At 44.7% G+C, this 18,517-nt stretch overlaps 1 protein-coding gene across 9 annotated transcripts in view; it reads right to left on the bottom strand.

Moving 5' to 3' along the window:
• The window catches only part of SLC8A1 (solute carrier family 8 member A1), a 345,969-nt gene extending 328,626 nt beyond the window's left edge, over positions 1-17,343 (bottom strand). For 5 of the 9 annotated variants that reach the window (XM_033419208.2, XM_049695820.1, XM_049695817.1 and 2 more), the window contains exon 1: positions 16,128-16,510. Coding sequence is in view for 4 of the 9 variants with exons in the window: in XM_049695820.1 (XP_049551777.1) it covers positions 16,128-16,196 (69 nt within the window). In the remaining 5 variants the exon portion in view is untranslated. The other 4 variants (XM_033419206.2, XM_033419207.2, XM_049695818.1 and 1 more) reach the window with 3 other exon arrangements.
• Positions 17,344-18,517: the final 1,174 nt, after the last annotated feature.

The following is an 18,517-nucleotide window of genomic DNA, read 5'->3' as shown; positions in this document are numbered from 1 at the left end:
GTTTCAGCCAAAACAAACTTCCTAAAGTGCAGATCAGACTCTCTCACTCCCCTTAAAACTCTTCGTGGGCTGCCTATTGCCCTGAAGACAAACCCAAATCCCCTCAATAGGGCGTTTATACCTTTTAGGATCCGGCCTCTGAGCTCCAGAATCTGGGAATTCTCTCCGCTCCCTGAACATGACAACACTTTCTTACCTCCAGGTCTTTGCACGTTGTGTTTTCTGTACCCTGAACTATTTTCCTTCTTAGAAGGAGGTTTCAAAATGGCACAACAGCAAATCAGAGTTGATTGCCTGAGACCGAAATACCAGGCTCCATTCTTAAACACTGTCCCAGACACCATGCTAAATTCTTCACAGGGGTCCTTATATCGAATACTTCTAAGAACCAGCATTGCCCTGTTACACAACTCCTAATGTTGCCATTTCCACTAGAGTCTGTGTGAATAGCACCCCTGGACTTGTGCAGTGCACAGTGCCCTAACAATAGCCCTATAGGATAGATATTATAAGCCCATTTTGTAGGTGGGAAGACTGAGGCTCAGACAGGTTAAGTTCTTGCTGAAAGTCAGACACATAGTAACTAAGATTCAAAGCCTGGTCTGTCTCTGAGATGATATAATTCACTGCTCCGGTCTACCATCCCTGAGAGTATGTGAAATAATCTTTGAGAATGATTGGATCTGGGCTTGGACTAGCCCATTGGAAAACCTCCTGGCTCCCAAGAGGAGGACCTAGGTAGCAAAAGTCCCATGGAAGGATGACAACAAGCCCGGTTCTATGTTATGGATTAGAGGCTTAGACAAGCGTCCACAGCTCTGAGGTAACCTGTGGGCTGGGATGTTCCTAGAGACAGCTGACCCCCACTTTCCCACCTTTTAGCAATTACCTGGCAACCTCTCCTGCAAGTACTCTCAGGGCAATCTCTTAGGTCTGCCCCACCCACATCTCCCAATATGTTCTCAACCAAAAGGGCACCAATGTCTAAGGGTGGACTGAGCAGTAAAAATCCATCATCACTATCAGAGAAAAAGGAAGGGGGCTTCTGAGGTTAATTCAAAAATGTCATAATTATATTCAAAAGGTGGCAGTGGTCTGATTTGTGAAGTCAGTGGACAAAAAACACTGCTATAACTTATTAGCCATGAAGCAACTGGAAAGAACTCTCTGGACTTCAGTTTCTTTCTTTATTAAATTAACGCCAAATCTAAATGCTTGTGAGGGTATGGGGTAGGTGTCATCTAAATGAGAGTTCTTTCTTCATTTTTTGTCTCCATTCTTTTAGGGTCTTGCCTCTGTCATCAGATTCAAAGAGATCTCTACCTGACTCTCCCCACTTTCTCCTCAAATATATATGTTCATGAAAATTAAGCAGGAAATAGAGGCCACTGATATGTTGGTCTGCTGCCTGGCCTTCTTCTGCCCTGATCTACTGAACTCTGTAACACAGGGTAGGCTGATCTTCATGGTGGTTTCAGATCAACTCTTAACATCCACAGCTAGTTCTTACTTAGGAATATCCATTACATCATCCAAATGAGCCTTCAGCACAGTAGCAAGAATACTCACATTATCTTCTGCTCACTATTTATTTATTTGTAAATTTATTTATTTATTTGTTTTTATTTTTGGCTGTATTGGGTCTTCATTGCTGTGCATGGGCTTTCTCTATCTGTAGTGAGCGGGGGCTACTCTTTGTTGCAGTGCGCGGACTTCTCATTGTCGTGGCTTCTCTTATTGCAGAGCACGGGCTCTAGAGCGCAGGCTCAGTAGTTGTGGCACACGGGCTTAGGTGCTCCGCAGCATGTGGGATCTTCCCAGGCCAGGGATCAAACCCGTATGCCCTGCATTGGCAGGTGGATTCTTAACCACTGCACCACCAGGGAAGCCCTCACTATTTATTTGAAAACAAACCAAACAGCCCCAGAACCTAGAGATGGCAGACCTGCATGGAACTGACAAAGGATGGTGAACAGGTATCAAACTGAGTGAGCCCAGCCACCTATGTTGAAGGGAGAGGTCACAAAAATGGATGTATGTACCTGCAAGACAGATCTTTATCAAAACTGCCACAGTGGAGGTCCAATGAGTAGTTAGGCAGCGCAGCAGTGAGGAACTATGGCGGTTTTGACTACAAGGAGAACTGACTCAGACAGAAGGAATACCTCTGGCATTCTCACCAGTCCTATGCTTGGGGCAGCCTAATCTCATTCTGCTGACTGGCAGCTGGGGTTATTCCAAGGAACTCCCTGACTCTCCATCAGGACCTGGAATCCCCTTCTATGTGATTCCTGCTGACTGAAAGCCTCAAAGCTAAGCAGTGAATCTGTTTCTAAGGCAACAGTAAAGCAACCATAAATTCTTATTCACTATGGATGCAAGCACTTCCAAATTCTTCTAGACAAAGAGATGATGCCAGAGGATGACTTTTCTTATCTGATCATCCACTGAGGGTGCCAATTACTGTTCTGGCCCTCAACCTCAGGCCATCAGGCCGTGACCACACTTCAGAAAGGAGCTCGTTCAGTTTCCACGACTCTCTGCTGTTACTTTTTTTTTTCTTTCCAAAGAGAGTTGCTTCTTTGCTGCCTGATAAATGAGGACAGGTCCTCTAGGAGACAAGCTGTGAGACATCACATAAGGGGCTCAAGCCCTCTTGCCTAAGCTTACAAGACTGGAGTCAGGACCCTGTCCCATCTCAGAAAACACCCACCTCATTCATCAAAGGTAGCAACTGGGGCGACAGGCAACGTGGCCAAAAAAAGAAAGATGGATTTAGGATTTAGGACAATGAATATGTTATTGAAAAGTCATGAGACCCTTTTTCTGTACTTTGTTTTTTGATACAGAAATTACTTTTTAATGAAGTATAGTTGATTTACAATGTTGTGTTAATTTCTGCTGTACAGCGAAGTGACTCAGTTATACACAGATATGCACTCTTTTTTATATTCTTTTCCATTATGGTTTACCCCCGGATATTGAATATAGTTTCCTGTGCTATATGGTAGGACCTTGTTGTTTATGCATTCTATATGTAATAGTTTGCGTCTACTAACCCCAAGCTTCCACTCCATCCCTTCCCCACCCTCCACCCCCTTGGCAACCACAAGTCTGTTCTCTATGCCTGTGAGTCCTAGAACTTATTACTTTTTATACACTATATAATTTATTTAATGGCTCTGCTTATTGTCTTTCTCTCTCTCTCTCTCTCTCTCTCTCTCTGTTTCTCTCTTTCTCTTTCTCTCTAACGGATGTCAACGCTGTAAGAGTAGGGATTTCTGTCTCTTTTGTTCACCCAGTTCCGAGAGCAGAGCCTGCTATATGGAAGATGCACAGCACCTGCTTTTATTAAATGAATAAAATATTTCTCATTCGGTCATGTGCTGATTCACCAAATCTCTGATGTGGAATCAGAATCCGAGGGCTGAACCCAGGCATATGCATTTAGAAATGTTCCTTATGTAAAAGGGATGCCCCTAAACTGAGCAGAGGCCGGTGTCAGACTGAAAAGCCAATGTCAGTGTTGGGTAGAGGAGAGGAATTGTGATTCAGTCATTCACAGAGAACCTCAGGCTAGAAAACCTGATCTCCAGCATCAGGAGAGGGGCTGGGACCCTGACATTTTCCCCAGCACCTGGTAGTTGGTCCTCCTATACCAGCCCTGGCTTGCTGATTTCTTCTGGAATGCCAAGATCATCTGCTCTGTTGAGAGGGTCCTAATATTTTGCACATCCTCAAGGGAGCATATCTTCTTCTCCTTTCAGGACACTAAAAAGACATCTAGTCAAACACCAACCCCCAATCACCTCTATTACAGAGGCCCCATAAAAGGGAAAGAGCACGAAGAATTTAAATATATTACCTCTGCATTCGGACATGGATATATGGGCAGAAGGAAGAAAGGTGGAGAATAGAGTCTTCCAATGGAAGGAAGAATTTGAAGGGAAGATACTCTGCTAATCTTGGTCTCCATGTAGAGTCAGCCAGGACGATCCTCAGAATTGTTCTGCCAGGACCAAGGGCAGTGGAAGGGCCCCCCTCAGGGGCCTTTATGACAATCATGACTGCCACCACTGACTGAGCACTTGCTTTGTCCCAGGTGCTCTATTGATTACTCTGCATTCACTATCTTTTCTGACGATATTGCAAGGAGGTATTGTCATTCCCATTTTACAAACGAGAAAAAATAAATCGTTCATCAAAGTAAACCGGGCTGAAATCATACGAATCTAAGTGACAGATAGGATTTAAATCCAGGCATTTTGCATGATAACCAGAATGCTTTCCAAAACAGCAGGACCTTTTCATTTGTTTGTTTTCACTACACAGGTTAACAATACTGTTCTGTCTTAGCAACTTACTTAGGTACTTAGTGTGGAATAACCTTCCCACGCTGCCCCTCCTTCCCACCTGAATAAATGTGTGTCTTTGGATCATCTCATTCACGTTTCCCTCTCCTGTCTCATGCCTGCCCACCCCGCAAGAAAGGCTTTTGTAAGCACTCCTATTCATCACATAGCAAGGGAAAGAGGATCCACTTGGGGGATCATCAGCTAAAATCTGAGGTCTGAAATCCCTCCAAAGTCATGTAATAATCTCAAGGTTTTTCCATTCAGTCAGGAGAAAAGAAAATAGAGAATGAAATCCTAGCCATGAACAAGCAAAACTAAAATAAAAGAGGGCAATGCAGAAAGCTGGGGAGAATGATATTGAATTTTAGCCTAACAAGGAAGTTAATACTTGGCCCTAAAAACAATAAGTCAATATTTTTTCGAGAATCTCAATGCAGCAGCCCACAGATTTACTGTCTTGGGGTCAAGACACTAATTTTTAACTGTTAAGTAATCCAAATAAAAGGGAAAACAACACATTCATTCATGGGTTTGTCTGCCAAGTTTTTCTTAGCCACTTGTATGTGCCAGACACCATGTTACAAAGATGAATAAGATAATATCCCCCCCCAAAAAAATAAAAAGATAATATCCCCAAAGAAGCTCACATTCTAGTGGGGCCTTACAAGAGTCAAGGAGTGAGTCCCCTTTCTGGAAGACATAACTCTTTCATTACTAGGGGATCACAGAAGAGGAGAGATTTTCCAGGGATTCAGACAGTGAGACCGTGACTACACCTGGACGCTCTCAAAGTGGACCACCTAGTTCCCAGGTTAACATATCTGGGGTCTTGGGGTCATAAAACTGGGCTTCTAGAAACCTCCAACTGCTCAGCATACAGTCCTGCAATCAAAAGATTTCAAATGTAGTGAACTCCCGGAGGAGGGCCTTGGATCGCCTTTTCTGTACTCTGAATCTTTCAGGGGCCTTGTGTTGGACAATGGTTACTATTTCAGGTAATAATTTGGTCACCATCCACCCTGAAGAGAAAGAGCAGCCTTTCTTTGATGTTCAACCTTACACACTGAAAAAAAAAAAAAAAAATGAGGCCATATGCATGCATTTATTTCTGGGTCACCAAAAAAGATTTCCTACCTAAAAATATTTTCCACACTAGCTTGTTGACATTTCACCTTAAGAACTTTGTTTCAGTGAAGTATAGCCCTCCTGGTATTTCTAGTTCTAAGAGAGGGGATCATTCATTCATTTGTTCCTCAAACACTTATGGAGGGCTTCTATGTGCAAAGCACCAGACCAAACACCGTGGGAAGTTCAAAGATGATTGACTCATGGCCCCTGTTTCTGACGAAGTTACAGTCTTCCAGTAATAGTTACTCAAATGACCATGAATAGAAGAATATGGAAAATTCCATAAAAGGAGGGGACTAGAGGGATGACAGAAGTCGGAGAGAGTTGAGGACATTCCAGAAGGAAGCAATGATATGACAAAAGGCATAGAACAATGTTTTTTCAACTTCAGGTCACCTAAGGATCATCTGGAAAACTCACTGAAGTGCAGACAACCGGGCCCTATCATCAGATACACAGTATCTCTAAGGAGGAACCCCCAAATCTGAATTTTCCCGAGCACCCTAGGTGATTCTGATAGGGATGGTCTTGGCATTGGCACGTAGGGTAGAAAGGCAGAACTGGGTAGGAGGAAAAAACTGGCATAAAGGGCATCGGGCATGTTTAGCAGACAAAGACTGGAGAGCAGAGGACTTAAATAAGGTCCTTGATGGAAGGCAGTACCTTAAAATTAGAAGAAAGCGTTTATTGTAATATCAGTAAGTTGTTGATATGAAATAGTGTATCAGATGGGCTCTCCTTGTCACAGATTGGGACTCCAGACAGCATCAAAATATGAAGCCCCTTGGTGACTGTGTGTGTGAGGTAAGACAGAAGAGGGTAGAGAAAAATGGACCCTAACAGGAGCATCAACAGGGCCTCCCAAAGAGGAGATTAAATCATTGGGAGTAACTTACACGTACTTGGTAATTTTGCCAAGGGTTTGTTCTGCTTTCCTTAAGGAGAAACAGCTAAGGATGGCTAGGACTCCACATAGACACAGGACAAAGAAGCAGACCCACGGAAGTCTTCAGAGACCTTCTAATCAGGTTCTGTCCACAAGCCCTGAACAGAGGTCAACAGTACACAGCAACAAAAACCCCAAACTGGAAGGCTTAGGCGGTGAGGAAACCTGTGCTCTTTACATGAGGGGCTCTGGGTGGAGCCTCACCAACTCCCCTGTTCCTTCAACTCAAGGGTAAATCTTTGCAGTCCCTCTTCTGACTTTCTAGTCTGCCTCTTGGGACTGGGGATGTTTAACACAGACTCCAATTTCTAGCTATGTGATAGGAACATGCAGATGTCTTTTTTAAAAAAATCTTTTTTAATAAGGAAAATACTGGTTATGTAAAGAGAGGCTGGTGAATTTCATCAGCTTTCTCCCTGAGTCATTAAGCTTCATCTTCCAGCAGATTGCTGTTTGGGGGATACGACCCTATCAACTCGAAGTTTGTAGGTCTTTTATATTTTCCTGCATAGTCAAAAAGCATAATCCTTTAAAGAATAAGATGCTCTTGAGGAGAACAGAAGTAGGAAGTAAAAAGAAATTAAAAAAAAAAAAAAAACCTCAAGTTGATACTCACATAATGGTGACTCTTCATCAATATTCTAAAGTTCCTGACAATATACACAGTGACATGGGTCTAAAACTAGGTGTGTATGTATATAAAAAAATCCATTTTTTAAATGGAAGCAGCTTAAAAAGGAACTAACCAAATTTTTGTTTACAGAAATAAATTGAGTAGCTTTTTGGGAGGGAAAATATGAACTTTTTACACAAAACCCTGAACACAGTTTATGAAACATACAGTTTCTCTACTAGGTAAGGTATCTAGTGAACATGTCCTTTAAACCAATCCCATACACCTGTATTTGAAGAATTGTTTAAATATCGGCTTATGGCTTATGGTTTTAATGTTGGTAACTATGCCACAACTATTATGTTATTGTCTTTTTGTGATAGGTGAGGATTACATAGGAGCTTTTGAAAAAGAAAAAATTTAGTGGAGAAAGAAATACTCATCATTTAATCATTTCATTAACAAGTGAAAATAGTAACCTGCCTATTAAGTCCTTGCTTAAGCAAGGACTGTTTTCACCAGGATCAATGACTAATGAGAGAACATACATTCCTTCCTTCATTCAGCAAACACTGAATGTCTATTATACATCTAGCAAGATATGCGGGGCTAGAACCATGAACTAAACAAGACACAATCTCTCTCTTCCCTGAATTTATTATCTAGATGGGAAGACAGATGATAGATGTTAATTTAAATTGTTACAGAAAGAAGCATTTATTAATTGATAAATGCTATGAAGGAAAAACACAGTCCTACAAGAGTCAGTAATGGAGAACCTGACCTACTAGGGTATTAGGGAAGACTGCTGATGAAATAACATGATTCAAAACTTTTTAAAAGACACTCAGCAGGAAGTCAGGCTAAAGGTTGCTGTAGTGCAAGGCCTTAGGTTAACACTTATGCAATTACCCTTCTCTGTAATGGGATTACTCACAGACCTACCTTCTTAGATATGCTGGGCGTTGAGATCATGTTTAGACAATACTAAAAACAGCTTCCGTAATTTACATGAGAGTTTTCCCCTCTGAGGTCATAGTCAGACAGTTGAAACTAATTGCATGCTGCTGGGGGCAATATGGTAGATTGGAAGGGTCGTTGGTCTAGGAGCCAAAAGAAATGAGTGCTGGTCTTGGCTCTCACTGGCCAGTCATGTGGCCTTGGACAAGTCATTTTCCCTTTCTCAGCCTCGTCTGTAAAACTGAGGAATTTGGCTAACAACCCCAAGCTATGATATTCTGATCCCTCACTTTGGCATTCAAGGTCATCAATATGTTGCCTGTCTAACTCCCCAGGCTTACTGTTCCTGGTAGACAACTGAGCTACTAAATAAAAATTACCCAAATATGCACCCTGATTTTCTTTCTCATGCTTTTCTACCCGTCCTCCATGACCCATCTCGAATGTCCAATTCCCCTTCATTAAAATGCGTTTAGTGCCAGGAAGGCCCCTAAAAGTCATCTAACGTTTCCCCTTCCCCTTTTTCCCCCACATGAAAACTCAGGCCATCATAACTTAAAAGACTTTTTCAAAGCCATGCATCTCAGAAGTGACAGAGCCAGGCTCTAAAACAAGGTGTCTAAGTTTCTAGGCCAGATCTCTTCCCAGGACACCAACCCCTATTGCTGGGTTTCCTGCAGCCCCCTAAGACGGCCTGTGTGTATCTCTTACAATCTGTGTCTCAAGGGAGGCTCAAGAGGGAGGGGACATGGGGACGTGTGTGCATATGACTGATTCGCTTTGTTGTGCAACAGAAACTAACATGGTATTGTGAAGCAATTATACTCCAATAAAGATCTATTAAAAAAAAAGAGTTGGCAAACTATGGCCAACAGGTCATATTCAGCTCACCACCTGTTTTTATAATGCCTATTTAATTTTTTTTACATTTTGAAATGATTGAAAAAAATTTAAAAAAACAATATTTCATGACCTGAAAATTATATGATGTTCAAATTTCAGTGTAAGTAAACAATGTTTTACAGAACACAGCATGTTCACGCATTTAAGTATCGTCAATGGCTTTCATGCTACAACAGCAGTGTTGAGTAGCTGTGACAGGCTCTGTGGTCCACAAAGCCAAAAATATTTACTATGTGGCTTTGAAAAACAGCTTTGTGACCTTTGGTGTAGTCCTTAGGTATGCCCTTATTTTCGAGCTCTCCATGGCGACCTTCGCAATTAGCATGTCCACATAAAGGCGCACAGGTAGAAACGGTGCTCTCTCACTGGTCATCTCTCAAGTAGTAAGGACCAATCCTCACTGAGCACTCATGTGCCAGAGGCAGTTCCAAATGTTTTACAAGCATTAATGTATTATTCCTCACAAAAACCCCATAAGGTTCTTTACTACTATTACTCCCATTTAATAGATGAAGAAAATGAGGCACAGAAAAGTTAAGGATCTTGCGCAATGTTAAATATGCCATTTGTTGAATTCAAACAAATATTAAAACTAACATGATATGCCTGCTGACCTCAGAGAACTCTGGTCTGAGTACCATAGGGAACTTCATTGCTTTTGTCAATATCCTCGATATAGAAGCAAATTCATAGTTTTCTTTCCACCTGAGGAAATCATTGCTAGACATCCACGGACTCCTGAGGCCAGAAAACACAGGCACATTTCTAGAGGGCTTCTATATTATCAAAGAAAAAAGGGAGATGTAACTTTGGTGAAATGACTTCAGAGTCATAGATCTAGATTCAATAATGTCCCATTTCACTCTTATTGAGTCATTTAATTTCATGTGGCCTCCATTTGCTTATTTGTTAATAAAAAAACTAGCTGATCTCTGATGTGTCTTCCAGTGCTAGCTATGGGTCTAAGCAGCACGAGCACTGATAAGGAGAAGTTCTGAAAAAGGGCCAGGGGCAGCTGCACGGCCAGGAGAAGAAAGTGAGGAGTTAAGTTGGGGGGGGGGGGAAGAGTCACCAACTGTGTCCAACATCAACTCACAAATTTCAGCTCCAGGGGGCTCACATCCCCCAGCATTTGAAAGGCAGATGGTTTTGGAAGAGTGACAACCTGCAACTTCTGAGGGACATGTGACACGTGACTGAGCCCCTCCCCAAGCTCTATCCTTTTGCCCCTGGCTGATGCCACTCACTTTGGGGGCACTACCAAGGTGCAGAGAGGAAGTGGAGGTTGGCGTGTAGAGTAAGCAGACCCATTCTCTAAACCTGCTGCAACTGGGTGCTATACATTGAACAGAGCAGAGCCAAAGGGGGCCCTGGGTCCTGTGCTTTAGGGGGTAGCGGAAGTGAGGAACTGGAGAAGCTCAAGGGAGAAAGCATCAGAGCCATTCGGTGCTCAAGAAAGAAAGAAAAACCACCTGTGATGGCCCAGAAAACATAACCGTCAAATTTAAGGTCTGTTCCTTGCTTCACCTCTCAGACTGATACAGCTTCTCTCCTCCAAGGCATGCTGGAAGTTCATCAATTTTGGGTTCCCGTGTAAAATACATGTGAGCAGTGATTTATGCTAGCATCTGTTTCAGATCCACAGTTCCCATGGCATGGTCTTAACCGGGACATGCAGCTAGCTTGAAGTCTGGAAATGGCCCTAACCTTGCTCCAGGGTGGTCCTTGTCATAAATTAGCTGGGGCTGGTTTACATGTTTTAAAAATAGCGAGGCTTTATTTATTTGCAAAGTCCTTTCACTCTTTGAGAACCAACTAAAATGCTTCCTCCTCCTCCATGAAGCCTTTTCCAATGTTCTCTTCTTCCTCTCAACTCGAAAGCACTGGGCTCATTAGATAGCTGCAGCCATCCATCTACCTCACTCAGCCCAGTGTTTAGGCGTTCTAGACCGTACATCCCTAAGAACAGGGAACACAGCGCAAAGAGCATGTTTTGCGCATGGCTTTGAAACAGCCTCAAAAACGGGTACCATCACCTATTCACTCTTGGACAAGTTATTTAACCGAGCCATAGTCGTCATCTTTAAGTCAAGATCAGGATGCTTTCTTGCAACGGTGTTAAGTGAGAAAACATGTACAAAGTGCTTAGACTGATGTCTGCAACATAATGGGTATTCAACAAACATCACATAACTCCTCTTCAGCATCTGCATTCTCTGAAAAGCCCAGCGCAGTGCCTTGCATACACTGAGTGCTCAATAAATATCACAGTTGGATTGAAGAAAATTGCTGAATCACTCTCTTGTCTGTTTGACTTCATTTCACATTAGATTCAAGCAGGAAATTATTAACTTATTCTGACTTCACATGCAATGACATCTACAGAGTGATGACTTTTTCTATCTTTTCTAAAAAATTAAGATGGGGCTTCCCTGGTGGCGCAGTGGTTGAGAATCTGCCTGCCAATGCAGGGGACACGGGTTCGAGCCCTGGTCTGGGAAGATCCCACAGGCCACGGAGCAACTGGGCCCGTGAGCCACAACTACTGAGCCTGCGCGTCTGGAGCCTGTGCTCTGCACCAAGAGAGGCCGCGACAGTGAGAGGCCCGCGCACCGCGATGAAGAGTGTACCCCGCTCGCCGCAACTAGAGAACGCCCTCGCACAGAAACGAAGACCCAACACAGCCAAAAATAAATAAATAAATAAAAATTTAAAGTGACATGTCATTTTAAAAAAATAAATTAAACTAAAAAATTAAGATGGACTCTAATATTTACATTTATGTTCCTATGTCTATTACATATGCAAAAAAAACATTTGTCCGAACAAGTATCACACTAGTGTTCTAGGTTACTAGTATGAATATTCCAAAATGATACAGTAGAAGCCATTCAAGACTTTAAGCATATGATTTCACACTACGGGACATATTTCACCCATTTCTCAGAAGAGTAAATTTTCAAGAAAGATCAAATTTTTGTTACCTTTGCTGACCCAGAAGTAAAATGTCAGGGTGACAGTTTATCTTTGCCTCTGTCTGGCTACTCTCTACCCCCCCCCACCCCACTTCAGCAGCCTGGCTCCCGGGTACTTCCCCATCAGAATGGCCCTCTGGGGGCACCAACTGGACAGCAGCCCATTTCAAACTTCTTTCACTTCCTCTGCATCATCCTGTGTTCCAGCGCTCAGAACTTTTCTGCCAGCTGATCTGATAAACCAATCCAAGTTAGTAAACGAACAGATGCGAATGGTTTGTGAGAAGGAATGGTAGCTCTTTCCTAGGTAATCTCGTTGCGTTCTATTAGGGATCTACTAGATAGAATTACTTTATTCAAATGAATGTCTCTAATACTGAGAATTTCTGATCCTACACTGGCTGAAGGATAAATGCTTTGAATCCAGGGATGTTTTATGCTTCTCAAATCACTTTCTAGACAGCTGCCTATAACATACTTGCCCCTGATCACAAACACACTTCCATCACTTCAGCTGCTTTCCATCACTTCAGGACTTTTCTCCTTCCCTACATTCTCCTCCTCCTCCTGAAATTGGCTAGAAAGTTTCAGGTAGCGAGAAAATGGGATTCTCGTGAACCTTGGTCTATCCTGTTACTTACTATACACTCTTGGCTGCGCCGATCAAAGGACAATCACAAATGTAGACATAAAACACTTAGGGTTCAAAACACAGTTGACAACAAAGAGAGCCTACAACAAACACTTGAGGCCTCACGGGCTGCGAGCAACTGTCTTCCAAGTTGAGTCAACACGCTAGCAAAAGACGCCTGGTCTCATCTGTATTCTCACTGCTTTTGAGGAAATCATGCCAGTAAGAGTAGTTTACCCTCGGAGCCTCCAGTTCAGAAAATGAGCTGTTTGATTTACAAACCCTATTGAGAACCTAATCACTGATTAGTTGTTTTCAAAATATGTGCTGTATATCTTTTGTGAAGTGTGTGCGTGTGCATGTGCGCACGTGCGTATGCATGTGCCCTTTGGCCTGCATGGGCCTGTGTGTGTGTGTGTGTGTGCGTGCGTGCGTGCGTGTGAGAGGCTGAGGAGGGAGAGAGGGAGGCAGGAAGAGAGAGAAAAAGAGAGAGGACAGATGCAGACACATTCACACACAGGTATCTTTTGGAAGAGAAAAGAAGAAAACTGAAAATAATCCCACTTCACTTAATGAGGCCCCACTGGACTAGCCCTGAGTCCAAATCAGAGTCTCAGAGGCAAGACTCTGAAAGCTCACTTTCCCAGAACCCAGTCCCTCTCAGTGGGTCAGACAGCACCTGACGTTTACTTCCACTAAATCTCAAGGACGTCTCCAGGGGATAGACCTCCCTTTGTTCAGAGAGAAAGTTGGAAGCAGCGAGTTCAGCAACCTACTGCCTTCGTTAGCATCAATTACCACTGAAAATTAGAACCTAAGTGATAGGCAGCTGAGGGAATGGATTCTGAAATCTAGGGAAAGTCAGGGAGAACATTTGCCACAAGAGGGAGCAGAAGAATTGGATCAGATGGGAAACCGTTTGGTAGAGGTTATGACGAGAGGTCGGACCATGAGGTATGGATGATACTGGAAGACGTTTTGACGAGACATTTATCCCTTAGAGGAAAAAAAATAAAAGAGGATGGAAGGATCTGGAAGAAGTGAGATCTCAGCACCCTGATTCCTAAGTTGTTAGCAAATGTAAAGCAACAGTTTTTAGAGAAAAGCAACATACATACATACAGCAAAAATATCAAGCTTGCAAGGTATGTGCTCTACCATCCTCTTTTAATTGTTTATTTCTTTTTCCAGATTTACTTTCTATTCCAATTTAGATCTTGTTTATTTCCATGCTGATGGGGCAGACTGCTCGCTTCTTACCTACGTGCTTTTCTTCCTCTACCTGAAGTCATCACGGAGAAAGAGCCTCTGTTACTGAATTGCAACATGAAAATCAGATGGTACAGTCCTAAAATGCACTTACTTTGAGAAAAACCCATCCATGAGCTAAATGTATGCTTTGTACTTGCAACTTCGTTGGATCTACAGAGCTTTTCTCACCATTTATTTTGTCAAAGAAACAGATTAAGTACTTACAGGGAAGGAACTATGCGTTTACTTTGCAAGATAAATAAAAGGTTTTTTTTGTCTGATAAAAAACATCTTAAATATAGCTTGCTAACAAAATGCTGAAGCTCTCCTGGAATATTTTATTTTCAACACATAGTAAGTTTGAAAGAGCAATTAATGTAATTCCTGCAAATAGTCCTGTAGGTGTTACTGACTATACTTCACCTTCTTTTTGCAATTTCACCTTCCTTTTGTAATTTCATTTGTAGTTAAAGCACTGCTAGGGCTATGCATTTTTCTTCCCTTTCATGGTCAACAAAAGGGTCATCTAGTACTTAATCTTAATCCAAAATGATACAGTAGAAACCATTAAATAGTAATGATAAAGTAAATAGAAAGATAGACAGTAGGTAGGTAGGTAGACAGGTACACAGATAGATAGATGTAAAGCACAGCCTTCATATTCTTTTAATTTGTTACACTCCTCTTCCAGCCCTGCTAAGCTTTTAAGACAGAGTAAAGGAAGTCTGATTGTCATGGACACTTACATTCTTTGCTATCCCTGCACAGCTCAGGAGTGAACAACAGTTTACCTCTGTCCAGTTTTTTTTCTTTTTCCCTGGGAATTAATCATGCCATATTTAATAAAAGAGCCAGTTTAGGGGGAAAAAATTAAGGCTCCTTTTTTAGTAGGTGGGAGGAATCATAGCTAAAGAGCCCTCAGATCCAAATGGAATCCTTCAAGCAGGCAGAGTCCCTAAAATGAAAACCATTTAAGAAAACACATACTGCTTCTGAGGAAATAAGGGGATCTTTCCCCACCTTCTCACTCTCAAGGCCCCAAAGATGGAGCAAGCTAGCTCTCTCTTCCTCCTTTTTTTCACGCGAGACTAACCTCACAATTAAGCAAGTTTAGCAAACCCATAGAGGTAAATTCAAGCAACACAGGATTTGAAAGAGGAGCCTCAAAGCAATCACTCCTATTCCGGCTTTGTTTTCTTTTCTGAAATGAATGAAACATCTCAATACATTTTCCTCCCTCTTTTCCTGACTTGCTGCACAAGTAGCTCTGAGAAAGAGAAAACGTGCGAGTGAGTGAGTGAGAGAGAGTGTGTGTGTGTGTGTGTGTGTGTGTGTTGGGGAGTGTGGGTGGGAGGTATGCTTTCAGAATCCCCTCCTGGTTGCACCCCATTTCTCTTAGGAAATCTTCACACAGATGCTAGACTGTGGATGTTCAGTTGCTCCTATTCGGAGAGACCCAAGCTATGCCTTTAACCAGATCTGATCAGACTCTCCACCTACTCTACTAGCTCCTCCATGATAGGGATGCCTGTACTGTCTTTACATCCGTCATTTTTTAAAAAGCTTCTTCCACTTCACCTCCTACTGATATCCTTTTTTTTTTTTTTCTTTTTTTAGTCTTTACACCTCCAGCAGGACAAAGTTTGTATTGTTATATTCACAACCACTAGTGGCTGACTAGCAGTAGACAGCGCCAGCAAGGGAGCCAGGCAAAGAGGGGTTAAACAAATACCTAGTGCAAAGCAGGACTTTCTTTCCAGCGACTGCGGACACCAAACACATTGCTTTTTCTCACAAAATTCTTTGTTAAATTTGATCGCTCTGCTCCCAACCCAACCATTGCCACTTTGTCTGGAGAGGGAAATACGAATTGCCGGCCCAAGCCATTCATCAGTCAACACAATCCATGAGGGAAGGGGGAATTGAAAAACCACGGAGGCACACATACTATATTTTTAAAAGCATCGCCTGGGTGGATTTGGTTTCTGTAGCCTACCGGCCACCCATAAGACCTCCCTCTTCTTCATTAAGGAGGATCCAAGAAGGATATCCTCATGTCTCAGAACACAGACCATTTCCCCAAGAGCCAGCGAAGCTCCGGAGGCAGACAATGCAGCGGCAAAGTTCCCTTCGAATGTCCTGGGGAAAGATGCCTCTGCGCGCAGGATCCCCAACGCACACTCGGGCTGGGTGCCCAGAGACTGGGACCCTGCAGCCCACTCCCCCGCCCCTTCTCTCCCTTGCCTGTCCCCCCGCCCCGGTCACACCTCCCTCCTCTCCGCAGTCGATGCTGAAGGAGCACCCAGGGCTGGCCGGAAAAGAGGAGACTCGCGAGTGTGGCCTTGGGGAAGACCCCAGGGATTACCGGGAGGAGGGATGACCGCGGAGCAGAGCCCAGTGGGTGGGGACGCCTGGATCCCCAGCAGCGTTGCATTCCGGGTGGACTTCGCTCTTCGCGCCCTGAATCCTTAAGCCCAGCGCGGTGCAGGGTGCAGCATCTCTCCTCAGCAGCCCTTTCTTGCTCCGGCAGCCGGCACTGGCAGGCGGGCACCCTCAACGCCCAGACGCACCAGCCCGAGCAATTTCACTCCCCGAGAAGCGCGGACACCCCCAGAAAATGGGTGGGGACACACACAGACACACAATTTAGGAGCTGGTCCTTTGCCAAAGCGGAGGGAAGTGTAGCCTTCTGAACAAATGGAAAACAGTTGGCGGTATCTGACCAAATCCTTTCTGCTGCCCTTCCGAAGATCCTACCTGGTTTGGGGGAGTGCGGCTGGATCCTTCCCCCGTTCCTCCACGTTAGCAGGAAAGACGGCGCACTCCCTCCTTTTAAATAGCTCCCGAGCTGGGAAAGGTCGCTCCCATCTTCGGGGGGAAGCACAAAGCGGGCAGCGGCGGGCAAGCTCCCGTGCAGCGCCGGCGCGAGCAGGAGCGTCGGCGGCGGCAGGCAGCCGGTGCGCGCGGGCGGGAGGCAGCGCGGAGGCCGGGAGGCTGGGAGGGCCGGGGCCCGGGCGGCGCGCGCGCTCCGCTCCTCTCCCTCCCTTCCTCCCGCGCACACTCGCCCGCCAGCCCGCCGCCCGCAGCCTCGCACTCGCTCTCACGCGCGCTCCGCCCCGCCGCCGCCGCCGGCGCCCCGGCCCCCTGCGCGCCCCCACCCCGGCGGCCTCGGCCACCGCGGGCGAGAGGAGCCGGCGCGTTTCTGGAGCTCCGGGCGGGCGGGCAGCAATTCCAGCCTCCCAGCCTCGGCCGCGGAGAAGGTTTTCGACGTCCTCCCGGCTCTCGGCCCCGCAGTGCGTCCCGGCCGCACGCTAGCGCTTTCCCCGGCGCCCAGCCCATGGAGTACACGCGCAGACCGACGCTGCAACTTTTCTTTGCCACCTTCCTCCCCTCACCCACAGACAGAACCGCCACCCCGGCTCGCCCACCCGTTTCTCACCTCTGAAATTGTTCAGCCAGATATATCTTTCTTCCTCCACTTTCTATCCCCCCGCTAAAGGAAGCTTTCCTTTAGCGGAGGGATCCGGGGAGGTATCAATGATTTTCTCTGAAATCCTCACTCCGTGTTTTTCCTACTTACCAGACCTGCACAGCAATACGCTGGCTAGGAGCTGCTGACACAAGCAGATAAGGATTGCGGGGCGGGGGGGGGGGGGGTTGTTAATTCCCCAGCCAAGAACTCCAAAAGATTCTCCCTTTTGGTATTTCCCTCAAAGATTGCAGCTCACTTGGGAATAAAGACCAAGAGGCTGCTTAATGTGAAAGCCCTGCAGCTTTTAAAACTACAGAGAAGAGTAAAAGCTGAGCATTAAGGTTAAGTTGGGAAAGATCTAATGCAGCAATCGACGAACCATTCATTGCCCTTTCCAAGAGAAGCATTATCATTGCCAATACACCACTTCGCCATAATTAATACAGGAGCATTGCATCAGGCCCTTGCTCTCTTGACAGCTCATTCATCCTTACAAATCCTTAATGACTTGGCAGGATGAAAGGCTAGACCCGCTGTGGAGTTCACATCAGACACACCTGGGAAGCTAGTTAAAAATGCGGATTGTAGCGTCCTATCTTGAGACTCTGATGCAGCTCTCAAGGTGGACTCCACGTTTGTATTTTTAAAGCACGAGTTGATGTTCGCCCCTGGTGTGGTTTGCTAAAGTGTGGGGCATCAGGGGCAGCTATGTGGAGGGTGAGAGTGGGAGGGAGACCAAAGTACTAGACAGAAAGTTAAGTTTCTTAATAGAGTTTTCCCCCGTACTTACAGCACAGCTCTGGGCAGTCAGGCCACAGGAAAAGAGCGATTCGGACTCCAGGAATCCCACTGTTTGACTATGAGGCAAAGAGCAGGGGGATGGGAAAAGTAGCCCTCCTCTGCCTCTTTGCCAGTGGCTCTCAACCTCTGACTGCACCTCAGAATCTCCTGGGGAGCTTTTAAAAATCCCAGCGCTTAGGCCACACCCCAGACAGAGTAGCTTGGAATCTCTGGGGGTGGGACCTGGGCATCAGTAATTATTTTTAAGTTTCCCTGGTTGGTGCCTATGTGTAACCAAAGCTGAGAACCATGTTCTTGGCCAATGCTCCTCAAACATGAATGCATATGTGAATCACCTGGAGATTGCAGTTTCTGAAACAGGCCTGTTATCTGCATTTCTAGCAAACTCACAAGTGATGGTGATGCTTTCTGAGTGAGAACTGCTCTTTAATGAGCAGGGGCTTGGTACATCATCCTAGTGGTTGTGGACACAGCTTGATGGA

Source organism: Orcinus orca, chromosome 13 (genome assembly GCF_937001465.1).
Source record: "Orcinus orca chromosome 13, mOrcOrc1.1, whole genome shotgun sequence".
NCBI classification, from domain to species: Eukaryota; Metazoa; Chordata; class Mammalia; order Artiodactyla; family Delphinidae; genus Orcinus; species Orcinus orca.
The sequence above is the reverse complement of the archived record's forward strand: the minus strand, read 5'-3'. Positions and strand labels throughout refer to the sequence as shown.